The 15,255-nt window shown below is 46.0% G+C and overlaps 1 protein-coding gene across 3 annotated transcripts in view; it reads left to right on the top strand.

Annotated features, from left to right (window-relative positions):
• Positions 1–14,438, top strand: part of pknox2 (PBX/knotted 1 homeobox 2) — a 403,962-nt gene extending 389,524 nt beyond the window's left edge. For all 3 annotated transcript variants that reach the window (XM_033049503.1, XM_033049501.1, XM_033049502.1), the window contains 2 exons: positions 12,352–12,527; positions 13,518–14,438. In XM_033049503.1, the coding sequence (XP_032905394.1) occupies positions 12,352–12,527; positions 13,518–13,750 (409 nt within the window). In that variant the 3' untranslated portion in view covers positions 13,751–14,438. The remainder of the gene's footprint in view (positions 1–12,351; positions 12,528–13,517) is intronic.
• The last annotated feature ends 817 nt before the right edge of the window (positions 14,439–15,255 follow it).

Below are 15,255 nucleotides of genomic sequence, written 5' to 3'. Positions count from 1 at the left end.
TCTCTCGTGTTTTCCCCTTGATTCAAACTCGGAGAATTACGGTAATAGCCAGCCGTAGGTATTCGGGGCTATTTTATTTTTACAAGTGGACATTTTTCAACATGGTGAAAAAACGTCCCGACTTACCTGATGCCCCGAGTACCTACGGCTGGCATTACGAGCCGCTACGAAATATCTACGGACTCCTACGGACTCGCTACGGACATTCTCCGAGTTTGAATCAAGGGGAAAACTCGGGAGAATTTGTGAGTACCTCGGGAAAGTGGGACAGGGGCTTTACTCTTTGAAAATAATTTAGAATGATGGACACTTTCACTTTGTTGACCTGTGACCTTCTCTGTCCTGGGGTAAACCATCTCACCTTATCACTCCACATTTCCCTCATCCAGAGGGAAAGATATTTTACACTATTTAGAAACAAAATAACAATGTATAAGGTATAGATCTTAATTGTGTGACACTGCTTATGTCAGTGCTGGTTCATTGAAAATTAACTTTAGGTGGAGAAATGCAACAGTGACCATTTCCAGGTCATTTCGAGTCACTCTGGGAACGTTAGCCTGGGCACTTTCAACCACTTGTGTGTCACGCAGGATTTCAGAGCATCTCTGAGGAAACCAGAGGACCTGGAAAACCCTGTTTGCTGTCACGGGGATAATCTGCAAACATCACACAGGCAGCACCCGAGGTCAGGATCGAACCCGGGTCTCTGGCGCGGTGAGGCAGTGGCTCTACCAGGTGTGCCACCCTGCTGCCCAGATGAGGACAGAGGGCGTATATGAACTTTCTGTTTGTTTTGGCAGGTTGAGTATAGTCAGCTGATATCAATAGATTTTGGAGGCAGTTGGAGGAATTTGCAATTGGGTGGATAAAAGAAAAAAGTGAGTGAGGCAATCATTTTGTTGGGAAACTTAACAGGCTGAATGAATGACTCCAACTTCTATTTCCAATATTCTCCGCAGTGGCCTGATTGAATGACGGGACAAAGTGGAGACTGGTTTTGTTACCGTGTCTCTGTAGGGTGAAATCACAGATGGTTCCCTCACAATGGACCACACAGTGGTGTGGAGCAGAGCAGACTCGATGGGCTGAATGACCTAATTCTAGTCCTGTGCCTTATGGCCTTATGACCTTCTGAACAGTAGGGATTAACGGGTCACAAAGAGTAGGGATTAACGGATCAATTTCAGAATGGCAGGCAGTGACTAGTGGGGTACCGCAAGGCTCGGTGCTGGGACTGCAGCTATTTACAATATACATTAGGTTAGAAACATGAAAGAACAGGAAGGCAGATTATTATCTGAATGGTGTCAAATTGGGAAAAGGGGAAGTACAATGAGATCTTGGGGTCCTTGTTCATCAGTCACTGAAAGTAAGCATGCAGGTACAGCAGGCAGTGAAGAAAGCTAATAGCATGTTGGCTTTCATAACAAGAGGAGTTGAGTATAGGAGCAAAGAGGTCCTTCTGCAGTTGTACAGGGCCCTAGTGAGGCCACACCTGTAGTATTGTGCGGAGTTTTGGTCTCCAAATTTGAGGAAGGACATTCTTCCTATTGAGGGCGTGCAGCATAGGTTCACGAGGTTAATTCCCGAGATGGCGGGACTGCCATATGTTGATAGAATGGAGCGGCTGGGCTTGTATACTCTGGAATTTAGCAGGATGAGAGGGGATCTTATTGAAGCATATAAGATTATTAAGGGTTTGGACACGCTAGAGGCAAGGACCATGTTCCCGATGTTGAGGGAGTCCAGAACCAGGGGTCACAGTTTTAGAATAAGGGGTAAGCCATTTAGACGGAGATGAGGAAAACCTTTTTTGCACAGAGGGCTGTGGAATTCTCTGCCTCAGAATGCAGTGGAGGCCAATTCTCTGGATGCTTCCAAGAGAGAGTTAGATAGAGCTCTTAAAGATAGCGGAGTCAGAGGATATGGGGAGAAGGCAGGAACGGGATACTGATTGTGGATGATCAGCCATGATCACTGTGAATGGCGGTGCTGGCTCGAAGGGCCGAATTGGCCTACTTTTGCACCTATTGTCTATTGTCTATTGATTCTTGATTAGTATGGGCGACAGGTTATGGGGAGAAGGCAGGAAAATGGGGCTAGGAAGGAGAGATAGATCAGCCATGATTGAATGGCTGAGTAGACATGGTGGGCCGAATGGCCTAATTCTACTCCAGTTCCTTATGACCTCGTGTGAACTTGTAGAGTTGTCCACATAGTTTTCCTGTTCAATTAAATGATTTCCTTGTGCTTTGATCCCAGTTTTGGGATAGCTCTCCGGCCCTCATGGGCAAGGCTCTGAAGGCTCCACCATGAAGATTTGCCCCTGATTGATTGAAATAAACAGGCCATTCGGCCCTCCGGGTCCATGCCGACCATCGACCAACCGTTCAGGCTAGTTCTATGTTATTGAACATTTGCACCCACTACTTGCAAACTAGGGGGATTTTACAGAGGGCCAATCAACCTCCAAACTGGCATGTCTTTGGGACATGCGAGAAAATCAGATTACCCAGAGGAAACCCGCGCGGTCACAGGAAGAACGTACAAAATTCACACAGATAGCACGCGGGGTCAGGATCGAACCTGGGTCTCTGGCGCTGTGAGGCAGCAGCTCTACCAGCTGTGCCACTGTGCCGCCCCTATCCCACATCAGTGTTGGCACTCACCATCAGATCATACTCCATCAGTGGAGACTGGCGCACGACCAGGGCACACCAGTGAGGCAGGCCCAAGCACTCCCCAATAACACAAAGAGTTAAAAGCCATCCTTCCTGCAGCAGACTGTGAACAATTTTGACAGAAAGCTTATTGAACGTGCTTCTGCCAACCTGGCTGCGGGCGTCTTTCCAACACCGCCCGGGGTTAAAAGGAGAGTGACAGACAAAGCAAACCTTGTTCGGGGACCTGCAGCAGTTCAGCTGTTCGCTGTGTGGAAAGTCAGAGACACAGCAGGTCCTATCTCCTTGGAAGAATTCATCCATTATGTGTGCTTTTAGCCAGAGCATTATGGTGAAGTGGAACAGATAGACTTAGGGAGGTGGAAACAAAGGGACACTTTACAGGCAGATTAAACTAAGCACTGTGGTGAGCCTCTACCCACACACTGCACTGAAAACGGTTGGCGCAGCAAAGGGCTGAAGCGGAAATGCTTTCAGATATCTTTACGGCAAAAAAAAAACTTTGTTCAGAATGTTTCGGAGACTTAGGTTGCCCAGGCCACCGGCATTCCTGAAACGCACACTCAGCGGTCGCTGAATGTAGCAACCCCACATGTCAGGATGACCACTGCAGACAGTGAATTAGTGTTTGCACAGGAATCCTAATCAGAAGCTGATCGCACGATGACAGTACCCGTGGTTTGCGACCTTTCTCTGGTCAGTGTGGGCTCTCCTAATGTTTAGTTTTTTTTTTAGTTTCAAGATTCAGCGCGGAAACATGCCCTTCGGCCCACCGAGTCCGCGCCGACCACGCACAATAACACCACCCTACGCACACGAGGGCCAATTTCACATTTTTATACCAAGCCAAGTAACCTACAAACCTGTACGTCTTTGGAGTGTTCTGCTTTTTTTTGGCAGAGGGTGTGTAAGGGCAGAGGCAGGGAAATAGGTTGCCAGTGCCACAGCTGATGAATGTCTAAGAGGATTTTGTTTCTGGTTTTAGTTTGGAGATACAGCGTGGAAACGGCCCATCCAGTCTACTCCACCATTCAATCATGACTGATCTATCTTTCCCTCCCAACTCCATCCTTCATTTCTTCGCCCCATTACCCTTGACATCGTTACTAATCAAGAATCTGTCAATCTGCTTCTGAAAAATAGCCAATGACAGCCTCCACAGCCACCTGTGGCAATGAATTCCACAGACTCACCATCCTCTGACTAAAGAAATTCCTCTTCATCTCCTTTCTAAAGGTACGTCCTTTTATTCTAAGGCTGTGCCCTCTGGTCCTAGACTCTCCCACTAGTGGAAACAACCTCTCCACATCCACTCTATCCAGGTCTTTCTCCCAGAGTGTGATGGGTGGCTGGAATGCTCTACCAGGGGAGTGATATAGTGTGGAAACAGGCCCTTCGGCCCAACTTGCCCACACCGGCCGACACGTCCCAGCTACACTGGTCTCACCTGCCCGCGTTTGACCCATACCCCTGCAAAACTGTCCTATCCATGCACCTGTCTAACTGTTTCTTAAATGTTGGAATAGTCCCAGCCTCAACTACCTCCTCTGGCAGCTTGTTCCATACACCCACCACCCTTTGTGTGAAAAAGCTAACTCTCATATTCCTATTAAATCTTTTCCTCTTCATCTTAAACCTATGTCCTCTGGTCCTCGATTCACCTACTCTGGGCAAGAGAATCTGTGCATCTACCCGACATATTCCTCTCATGATTTTATACACTTCTATAAGATCACCCTGTGCTCCAAGGAATAGTCCCAGCCTACTCAAGGGGTGGTGGTGGAGGCGGATAATATTGGTGTTTAAGAGGCTTTTAGTTAGGCACATGGATATGCAGGGAATGGAGGGATATGGCATCATATTTGACACATTGGAGGCTGAAGGGCCTGTTCTTCTGTTTGTGTTCTATGTTCACATCATTCTTCAGTACCTGTGGCTGAAAACTATCACATCATCTTGTGCTTTGTTTTGTTTTTCAATCTCGTCACTAATTTTCAGTGAAGACCAGTGAAGCTTTGACCATTGGTTCATGTTAGTGATTCTTTCTGTCGTCATTCTGCTTGACATTGAAGTTGTGTTGTAGTTCGCATGGAATGAGCCCACTTTTCAGAGGTCCCCTTGGACTATTGGAGCTGTAAAGAGAGGGATGTGATAAGGGGACACAGAGTTGACCATTCAACTCTGAGACTATTCAGAAATCCATTTGCATCAGCTAGCTATATTCCCTAACTGCTTACTCTACAGGGAGAGGTTGAGCAGGCTAGGACTCTATCCATTGGAGCACAGGAGGATGAAGAGTGATCTTTATAGCTGTACAAAATCACAAGAGGATTAGATGAGATGAATGTAGGGGAATTGAGAACCAGAGGACATAGGTTTAAGATGAGGGGGGATAGATTTAATAGGAACCTGAAGGGTAACTTTTTTACACAAAGGGTGGTGGGTGTATGGAACGAACTGCTCCCGGAGGAGGTCGTTGCGGCAGGTACCTTTGCAAAGTTTAAGAAACATTTAGACAGGTACATGGATAGGATAGGTTTCAAGGATATGGGCCAAATGTAGGTGGGACTAGTGTAGATAGGACATATTGATCGGAGTGGACAAGTTGGGCTGAAGGGCCTGTTTCACGATGTATGACTCTATGACTCCTTACCCCTCCTCCACCAGTCCTTTGCCCCTTCCCACTCCCTTTTTCTCCATTAAACAGTCCTATTGTCAAATTGCTCAACTTATTATGTTGCCCAGTGTATACGAAACTATCCTTTCTCCAATATCTAGAAAGTGAAACATTATCCTGGACTACGATTAATTTGGACTACAAAGCACTATCCATTGGCATTAGAGGTTTTAGTTGAATCCTGTCTAACTCTGTCACCCAGTTGACGGTGAAGGGCAGCCACAGAGTAGAAATGAGATTGAGATTTTATATTTTCTCAGTGAGTTTAGTTTAGTTTAATTTAGAGCTACAGTGTGGAAACAGGCTCTTTGGCCGACCAAGTCCGCATCGAGCAGCGATCCCCACACACTAACAGCATACTAGGGACAATTTACATTTATACCAACCCAATTAACCTACAAACCTGTACGTCTTTGCGGTGTGGAAGGAAACCGAAGATGTCGGGGAAAACCCACATAGTGAGAACGTACAACCTCCGTACAGCCAGCACCTGTAGTCGGGATTGAACTCGTGCCTCTGGCGCTGCAAATACTGTAAAGGGCCTGTCCCACGAGCATGCGACTCCATGTGGCAAGCGCGACCTAACGTGGTCGCTTGAGCCGTACGGCCTCGCGGGGCCGGTCCCACTTCGATTGCCGGAGCCGTATGGTGTTGTGCGGAGCTGGTCCCGACATCGCGCGGGGCTCTGAAAAACTGACCGTGTTAAAAAATTCCGCGCGGCAACGGCCTACCGGCCCACAGCCACCTCGACGCCGTATGCACCGCCTCGACGCCGTACGCCCGTTCGGACTTCGCTCGAACTTCACGTCACTCACTCGACCTCCGAGCATACGGCGTCGAGGCGGCTGCGGGCTTTAGGTCACGCTTGCCGCATGGAGTCGCATGCTCGTGGGACAGGCCCTTAAGGTAGCAACTCTACCGCTGTACCACCTTTAGGTTGAAAGATGAAATCAACTTTCCTCATTTGTCCCTGTCTTCAAGAACATGCAACACAGCAGGATACGGGGGTAACAACGCTGGGTGTTCTGTGGGGCCTCACTGTAAAATAAAATTATTTGGCTCACAGTTCTCTGGTATAATGTTCCTGCATATTTACCTCTCACTTTGGAAACGTAATAATGATGGTAATCTGACACTAACTGTAATTACCTCAGTGCCAATGGTTTAAACCATTAAACACAATGCCGTGTGATTACACCAATTAAATCAATTTACTTTTAAAATAGAACAGGTACAGAACTGAAATATACAACAGAATCAGTATCTACACGCCTCAGGATATATAATTTTACATATGAAATGCCATATTCTGCACTTGCAGTTTTTAATATGTTGCAAGGCCACAGTGTCCATGATATACTAATCCTACAAATATCTCATGATGTAGCCGGTGGCTGTATTAAAAGTCTTGGCTTTTGTTTCTGACTTCCCATTTATTATCTGTAAGATTATTGAAACAATCAGTTTGAGATGATGACATTGGATCAGGCAGCTTTTCCACTCTTTTCAGACCAAAAGAGTTTTGCGAACCTTCCCTGGAAAATTTCTGTAACCACCTTGTGCCCGTGGGGTGTGTTTAAATCGGCAGCTAATATTACAGTCAAGTGCTGCCATCTCCAGGAAGTTCGTGGTAAACCCAGTGTTGGTCTCATTGAATAAATCCAAACCATTTGCGAGATTTAGAAACAAGAAACCTGCAGATGCTGGTTTATACCGAAGATAGTCACCAACGGCTGGAGAAACTCAACGGGTCAAGCAGCATTTCTGGAGCAAAGAAATGGGTCACCTATTGTGTAGGAAGGAACTGCAGATGCTGGTTTAAACCAAAGATAGACACAAAAGCTGGAGAAACTCAGCAGGACAGGCAGCATCTCTGGGGAAATGCAATAGGTCACCTATCCATTTTCTCCAGAGATGTTGCCTGATCCGCTGAGTTTTACTTTAGACTTGGACTTGGAGATACAGCATGGAAACAGGCCCATCAAGTACGCACCACCCGTGATCACTCCATACACTAACATTATCCTACACACTTGGGTAAATGTTACCATTTTGTTCCTTTACTATAGGTGACGTTTCTGTTCGGAAGAAGCCAACGAAGGGTTCTGACCCGAAACGTCACCTGTTGCTTTTCTCCAGAGATGCTGCTTGACCCGCTGAGTTACTCCAGCAGTTTGTGCCTAACCCAAACCAATTGAGAGATATAGAAACAAGAAACTGCAGAGTGTTATGGAGTAACTCAGTAGATCAGGCTGCATCTCAGGAGAATATGGATAGGTGACATTTCATGTCGGGAACCTTCTTCAGAATGGAGAAGCCCTTGGTCATGACCGATAGTTACTCCAGCACTTTGTGTCTTCTTTCCCCAAAACATTTGAGCTACAAGGAACTGCAGATGTTAAAATATTTTTTAAAAAACACAAAGTGCTGGAATAACTCAAGAGGGCCAAATATTTTTTGGGTCGGGACCCTTCTTCAGACTGATTTGAGCTATTTGTTGGGCTACTGTCTACAGCTGTTATTTGGATTGAACTGCTCTGGCTAACGTGCCCTTGTGAAAATGCCAACGTTTTGTCACTACTTGTAAGGCCAATCATGAAATTGCTCATTTCAATTTATTGCTAGTGTCAGCAGTGGTGGTGTGAAGCCAAGAGGCTGTCTCTGGTCTGGCCAGGCAGATCCTTTTCAACCCTGTCAACTCCTCATTGAGCTTCTCCTATTCCAACTTTTTTACACAAAGGGTGGTGGTTATATGGAATGACATATGAAATAGGGAGGTAGGAGAAGCAGGCACTATCGCAACATTTAAGAAACATTTAGACAGGTACAAGGTTACGGTAGGTTAAGAGGAAGATAGTCACAAAATGCAGGAGTAACTCAGCGGGACAGGCAGCGTCACTGGAGGGAAGGAATTGGTGATGTTTTGGGTTGAGACCCTTCTTCTGATATGTGCTAAGTGCTGGCAGGTGGGGAATGTTGTATTCCCCACCTGCCTACACCAACCTAAAGCGGCCTACACCAACCTAAAGCCGCGGTCTCCGGTGGGGAAGAGCCGACTCTCGACTTACCTTGACTTTTACCTTGTCTGCACATCTGGACGCCCGCAGCGATGGCTGCGGAGGGTTGAGGTCCCGACCACGGGGGAAAATGGAGGAGGACTGGCCATTTTTTGTGCCTTCCACCACAGTGATGAATGCTGTGGTGGATGTTTGTGTTAATTTTTTTGTGTGTTTTTGTGTGTGTTCTTTATCATTGTACCGCTACTGGCAAATTCATTTCACTTGCACTTTATGTGCAATGTGACAAATAAAACCGTATTGTATTGTAGATGGGGAATGTTGGTCGGCCTGGGCAAGTTGGGCCGAAGGGCTTGTTTTTACACTACATGAGTATCACTGTATCACTGCTGACATCCTCCGTTGCTCGTAATCTACCAGCATCTGACCTTCAACTCACCGACCTATAATCCATTGTGCCAGCGGCCTTTTAAAAATCAGATTTATTATTTCCAATGCCTTGACTATTCTCCTAAAATTCAAGGTTTGTTGAAAGATTTTTAATTTCCATTCATGGTCTTAGGGTTTGACAAATCCACCACCACCTCCTCTGATCTTTGGTTACCCAATTGCCAATGTTCCTGGTACAGTGGCCCTTTGATTGTAGAGTATGGTTTTGAGGGCACGCACAGTAACAGAGGGAACCATTGGAATTTTGCTCGAAGATTAAAGCACCTGCAGTTTCTTGTGTAACCGAAGATGGTCACATTCTGGTTTAAACCGAAGATAGACACATAAAGCTGGAGTAACCCAGCGGGACAGGCAGCATCTCTGGAGAGAAGGAATGGATGAAATTACCATCCTGGCATTCGACCCGAAATGTCACCCATTCCTTGTCTCCAGAGATGCTGCCTGTCCCACTGAGTTACTCCAGCATTATGTGTCTATCTTCGGTTTAAACCAGCATCTGAAGTTCCTTCCTACACATCTCTTGTGTAACCATTGGATGCTCCCTTGGTTCGCCTTCCTATAAATATACTTGATAAATCTCGACGTGCTTTCTTACAGATCTCAATTCTTTCATACCACACTTCTCCATCGTGTATTCAAAATATTCTTTGAAGATAAACTTCGATTTTTTAAGAATTTGTTTGATGAACTAGTGCGGCAGCTGGATATGACAGCAGCAGTTTGTAGATGTAATGACAAGTTAAAGATTCCAGCCCTGTTTCATGAGGGTTTGTGCCTCAGACCAAGAAAAGGTTGTGAAGGCCATAAATCAGCTGAAAAACCGGAATGGTACCATTTGGCGCCGCCGTTTCGGCAGCGTCGAAAAGTACCCTACCCGTCACAAGAACCTTAGTTTCAGGGTGTTGTTTAAAAACAAGCTTCATACTATTATATTGTGCTGAATTACCATCCCATCTCAAACAATGTTCAAATAAAGAAAACATTAACACTCTAAGGTAAACCTGTACCGACAATGTATGAATTAACCACCATGTGCAGAGCAACATTGTTTTAGCATAGCACAGTAAGACAGTGCACAGTAAATACTCTTGCACTTTAGTAGAAGACCTAGTAGAAGATTAATTATTATTCCAGCATTAGCATTGGTGTAAACTGGTATTAATTTCACATCAATGTAAAAAAAAAGGCATAGAGTGCCTGGCCCATCAAATTACTCCAGCACGTTGCACCTCTTTTTGCGTGTGAAACAGCGGTTCCGAAACGGCGGCACCGAAAAGTACCCGACCCCTGAAAAACAACTAAGCCTCAAGAGAAACAGTATTTGTGCTGGAGTTCTAAAACTTAGTAGAGAGGAGCATCAGGCAGACAGTCACAGCCTTGATTCTCATGTATTAGTATTGGTTTATTATTGTGCTGTGCACCAAGCTACACTGAAAACCTTTCATTCAAGCGCTATCCAGCTGACTCCAATAATACTGTACATGAGCAGAAAAGATAGACACAAAATGCTGGAGTAACTCAGCATGTCAGGAAGCCACTTCTGGAGAAAAGGAATAGGTGATGTTTCGGGTCGAGACCCTTCTGCAGACGAGTCCTTTTCTACAGAGATGCTGCTTGACTTGCGGAAGTACTCCAGCAGTCTGTTTATACCTGATCATTACTGGCAATTATTGAGTTATTACCTCCCCCTACTTACGCCAAGATTGTGGATCTATTGTGTCTGCTTGGCTTTCCACTTGAGTAAAATGGAGTTTGTAACTTTCTAGACTATTTCAAAAGGCAGGTATCCACGACAGCACATACAGGCCAAGGTTGATTCGGAAGCATTGCTGAATCAATTGGGTTAAAATGACAAACCGGCAACCTAGAACTTGGAACAGAACAGCATTAATAACAGGCCATTCAGCCACCATATCCGTGCTGAACAATGGTACTTAATGGTCACATGTACTGAGGAACAGTGAAATCATTTTTTTTGTGTACAGTTCAGGAAACATATTACTGGACACAGGCTCAATAATAGTTAAGTAAAGTGTACTGGAATAGTACACTGAGACAGTATACAAGAGTCGCCATTTTTCACGATTCAAGTCTAAAGTTTGTCATCCATGTAGAGTTCTTCACCGATGCACATTGACCCGCGAACCATTGTCTCTCGTCTCACTCGGCCCCCGCTCAGTCTTAGTGCCCCGGGGGCTCCTCCCCCAGCCGACCTCGTGGCATCCATGCTACATAACATGCTGCCAAGTTAATCTCCTCTGCCTGCATGTGATCCATATCCCTCCATTCCCTGCATATCTACGTGCCTCTCTAAAAGCTTCTTTGATGCTGCCTTCACCACCACCCCTGACAGTGCCTTCCAGGAACCTAAACTCACTGTATAAAAATAAAACATTGCCCTGCAAATCTCCTTAAAACTTTCCCCCTCTGGTCCCCTTATAGCTAGTCCCTTTAGTCTTTGACATTTCCCGGAGAAAAGGTTCTGACCATCTATGCTCCTCTAATTTTATATCTATAATATATATCATTTTTTACACAGCTTAGTTGTCACATTTACAGGTGAATGAATGAATGAATCTCTTTATTGTCATTGCACATGGTACAACAAAATGTAAAAGTCAATCCCACGGTGCGATTCACAAGAGCAATTTTAAATATATAAGAAAAGGTAAAAATATATACATATTTTTAAAAAAATTACAGATAAATAACAATAGCAGCTGAGGTAGAACCATTCAGTTGAATATGAGTGTTATTTCTTATTTTGCATTGTTAAGTTCATATGGCTATGGGGTAGAAGCTGTCTCTGAGTCTGTTTGTGCGAGTTTTGAAAGACCTGTACCGTCTGCCAGAGGGCAGCAAGTGGAACGGGTTGTGTCCAGGGTGGGAAGGGTCCTTCAGGATGTTGGCTGCCCTGCCAAGGCAGCGAGAGCTGAAGATGTCCTTCAGGGAGGGCAGTGGGCAGCCAGTGATTTTTTGTGCGGTGTTGATGACCCTTTGAAGGGCTCTCCTGTCTGCTGCAGAGCAGCTGGCATACCATGTGGTTATACAGTACGCCAGCACACTCTCGATGGAGCAGCGGTAGAAGGACACCAGCAGCTTCTCCTCCAGGTTGTTTTACCTGAGGATCCTCAGAAAGTAGAGTCGCTGCTGGGCCTTCTTGACTGCTGTGGTGGTGTTTGTAGTCCAGGAGAGATCCTCTGTAATTTGTGTGCCCAGGAATCTGAGGTCTGAGACCCTTTGGTGATGGTGATGGTGTTTCAGCTTTGGATTGAGAATGCCAGGATGGTAATTTGGTGATAATGACAAATATTTACTGTGGAGCACTGCTCAAACATGGACATGACACTTTTAACGTTCCCATTTAACATTTGTTGCATTTAACAGAGCAAGTCTCATGTTCTGGTCCACAGAGTTAGTGCGGTGGAATTGTTTTCTTGGGGTAAGCAGCTGACTGAGGAGTGATACGCTCCCCTCAGCTAGAGTGTGAGCCATGTACTAACACCATTCTGTCTCACTGCAGGTTTATTAACGCCAGGCGGCGTATACTGCAGCCAATGCTCGATGCCAGTAATCCTGACCCAGCTCCCAAAGCTAAGAAAATCAAATCCCAGCACCGGCCGACTCAGCGCTTCTGGCCCGACTCGATTGCAGCTGGCGTTCTCCAACAGCAAGGAGGCAACCCCAGCAACCCGGACAGTAAGCATGCAGCCAGCACTCACCTGACGTGGCACACACCCAGAATCACACCTCCTGCCCTGCAGCAGTCTTCTCTCCAGCTCATATACTGCACTAGTCTCTGCTTCCTTTTCTCTGAACCTTGAATCTGCCTCTCCCTCTCCTTCTGTCTCTCCTTTCTCTCACTGTCTCTCCCTCTGTCTCTACCTATATCTGTCTCTCCCCATCCCATCTCTCCCCTCTCTCAGTCTCTCCCCCATACACCCTCTTTCCCCTCTTTCTCTCTTCCACATCTCTCTCCCTCTCCCCCATACTCTCCTCTCTCTCCTGTCTTTCCCATCTTCCCTGTTTTTTTCTTAACTTTTTCTACATTCTCTTACTTCAGTTTTCCCTTTATTTTTCTGTCTCCTCTCTCTCCTCAAACACTCTTTGTCTTTCCTTCCTCTTTCGCTCACCCTTACACCTCCACACACTTGCCTCAACTTCCCTCTCATTCTGTTTCTGTCCACTTTCTTTCAGACCCCTAATTCTGACTAGTTCTTGCCCTTTAGTGTCTTCCCTCTTCTCTTCCCCACCCAAGCCCTCTCCCTTTTCCCACGCCATCTCTTTCCGACTTTCCTCTCATTCCTTCCACTCTATTTTCTTTTAATATTTGCTGACTCCAGAGATACAGCGCGGAAACAGGCCCTTCGGCCCATCGAATCTGTGCTGACCATGATCACCCCATACACTAGCACCACCCTACACATTAGGATCAATGTACAGAGGCCAAATAACTCACAAACCTGCACATCGTTGGAGTGTGGGGCGAAACCGGAGCTCCTGCAAACTCCGTATAGACAGCACCCGTAGACACAATCAAACCCGGGTCTCTGGAGCTGTAAGGCAGCACCTCTACCCAATGCTTCTCTTCCCCTCCGCCCATTCCATCCCTTCTCTCTCTCTCTCTCTCTCTCTCTCTCTGTATCCGGGGTCCGAACCGCAGTGACTAATGGGCTGCTTCACTTCCAGGCACAATGACCACTGCCATGGACAGCCTGCAGACTCTCTCCTCCGACACGGCCACCCTTGCCATGCAGCAGGCCATGATGGCCGGCCACGCGGGCGACGACTCGCTGGACGGGACGGACGAGGAGGAGATAGAGGAGGATGAGGAAGAGGAGGAGGAAGAGGACGACAATGGGGAACTGCAGACGACCAATGTAAACGACCTGGGCCTGGACAATAGTGACTCGCTGGACTAACACCGCTGTGTTCACACCGTGGACGCACCGGAACTAGAGTGTGACCAGCGTGCGGACTGTTTTTTAAAAATTAATTAAAAGACTTTTCTCCAGAAACAGGTCACAATGATGTGACAGGCATAAGAATGAAGGCCCCTGTGTCTAAAATCTATTTTGTGATTAATTCTGTATTAATGAATGTTATTGTGAATGTATCCTTCATTTTTTCTTTTGACATTTGTTTTACATTTGTATTTTTTACTTGGCTGCTGGGGTGACTTCCACAGCCCGCCTCCCCCCACATTGCCCTGGCTTTACACTTGGACTGAAGCTTTTCTTAACACTAGGGGAGGGAGGGTGGGACAAACTGGCAAGAATATTCCTCTCAGGCTCTCTCTCGCCCCCTTCATTTCCCACTGAAATGAACTACGTTTAAAACAAAAACATGGGTAGGAATTGGTTGTTGCACTTTCACTTCTGCACATCCTCCTCTGCACAGTATGTGCACAGGGGGCCCCTCAGACGTTTGATCTCCAGATGTTAGATCCTGCCCAGGGATACTAACTTGGGTTGGATGCATTCCTGGAGCTTTCATCAAATGACTCGGGTCTCCGACAACTCGCCCCCAGTCAGACAGCCTTTAGACGCCCATCTTGTATACTTTTATAAATAGTAAATAAAGGCATTCAAAGAAAAGTTTTAAAAAAAACATTAGTCTTTTCAATACCCTTACAACTTTTCTCCTAGCGCTTATTCGTGACTGTGTGCCGTAGATTAATGTCTTGTTCGGTGGAATCTCCGGTGTAGACGACTCTCATCCCAAAACATGACCTCATTTCAATTTACTATTTTGCTTGAAGAAAATGTTGCTGTCGCTCTTCTATACGCCGATAACGCCAAATGTTGAGACACAAGGAACTGATGATCTGGAGTCTTGCGTAGACCACAAAGTGCTGGAGTAACTCAGCAGACCAGGCAGCATCTCTGGAGGACACGGAAAGGCTTTTGAGTTGGAGCCCATCTTCCGAGTCAAATGTGGCACAACCAAAGTTTTATAAAGTGGCGAAGTGACTCCTTGATTGTTATACCCAATGCCCTGGCCTTTATACCATATGCCAGTATACCACACCGCTCCTTCACCACTAACTACTTGTGTTGCTACAAGTTCCCTCTGTGTATCAATGCTATTCAAGAATCCTGCCGTTAATTATTTATCTTCCCTGTACATTCAACTTTCCAAAGTGCGACACACACTTGCCTGGGTTAAACACCAGCAGCTATTTCTCAGCTCATCTAACTGATCTATATCCGGCTGTATCCGTTTGACAGCATTTTTCACTGTCTGCAACGCCACCATGTTTTGTAATGTGCAACTTCACCAACCAACCCATCAAAAGAGCTTGAAAACCCCAAAGAGGAATAGTTACCAATTGAACACTTAGGCAACTTACTAACTAAATTTGAATCCTTGATGATGGTCTTCTCCATTGTACCAATACAGTAGGTTTGCATATGCTGCCACGAAC

The sequence above is a fragment of the Amblyraja radiata genome, chromosome 33 (assembly GCF_010909765.2).
Source record: "Amblyraja radiata isolate CabotCenter1 chromosome 33, sAmbRad1.1.pri, whole genome shotgun sequence".
NCBI lineage: Eukaryota > Metazoa > Chordata > Chondrichthyes > Rajiformes > Rajidae > Amblyraja > Amblyraja radiata.
This window is presented reverse-complemented; position numbering and strand designations above follow the sequence as displayed.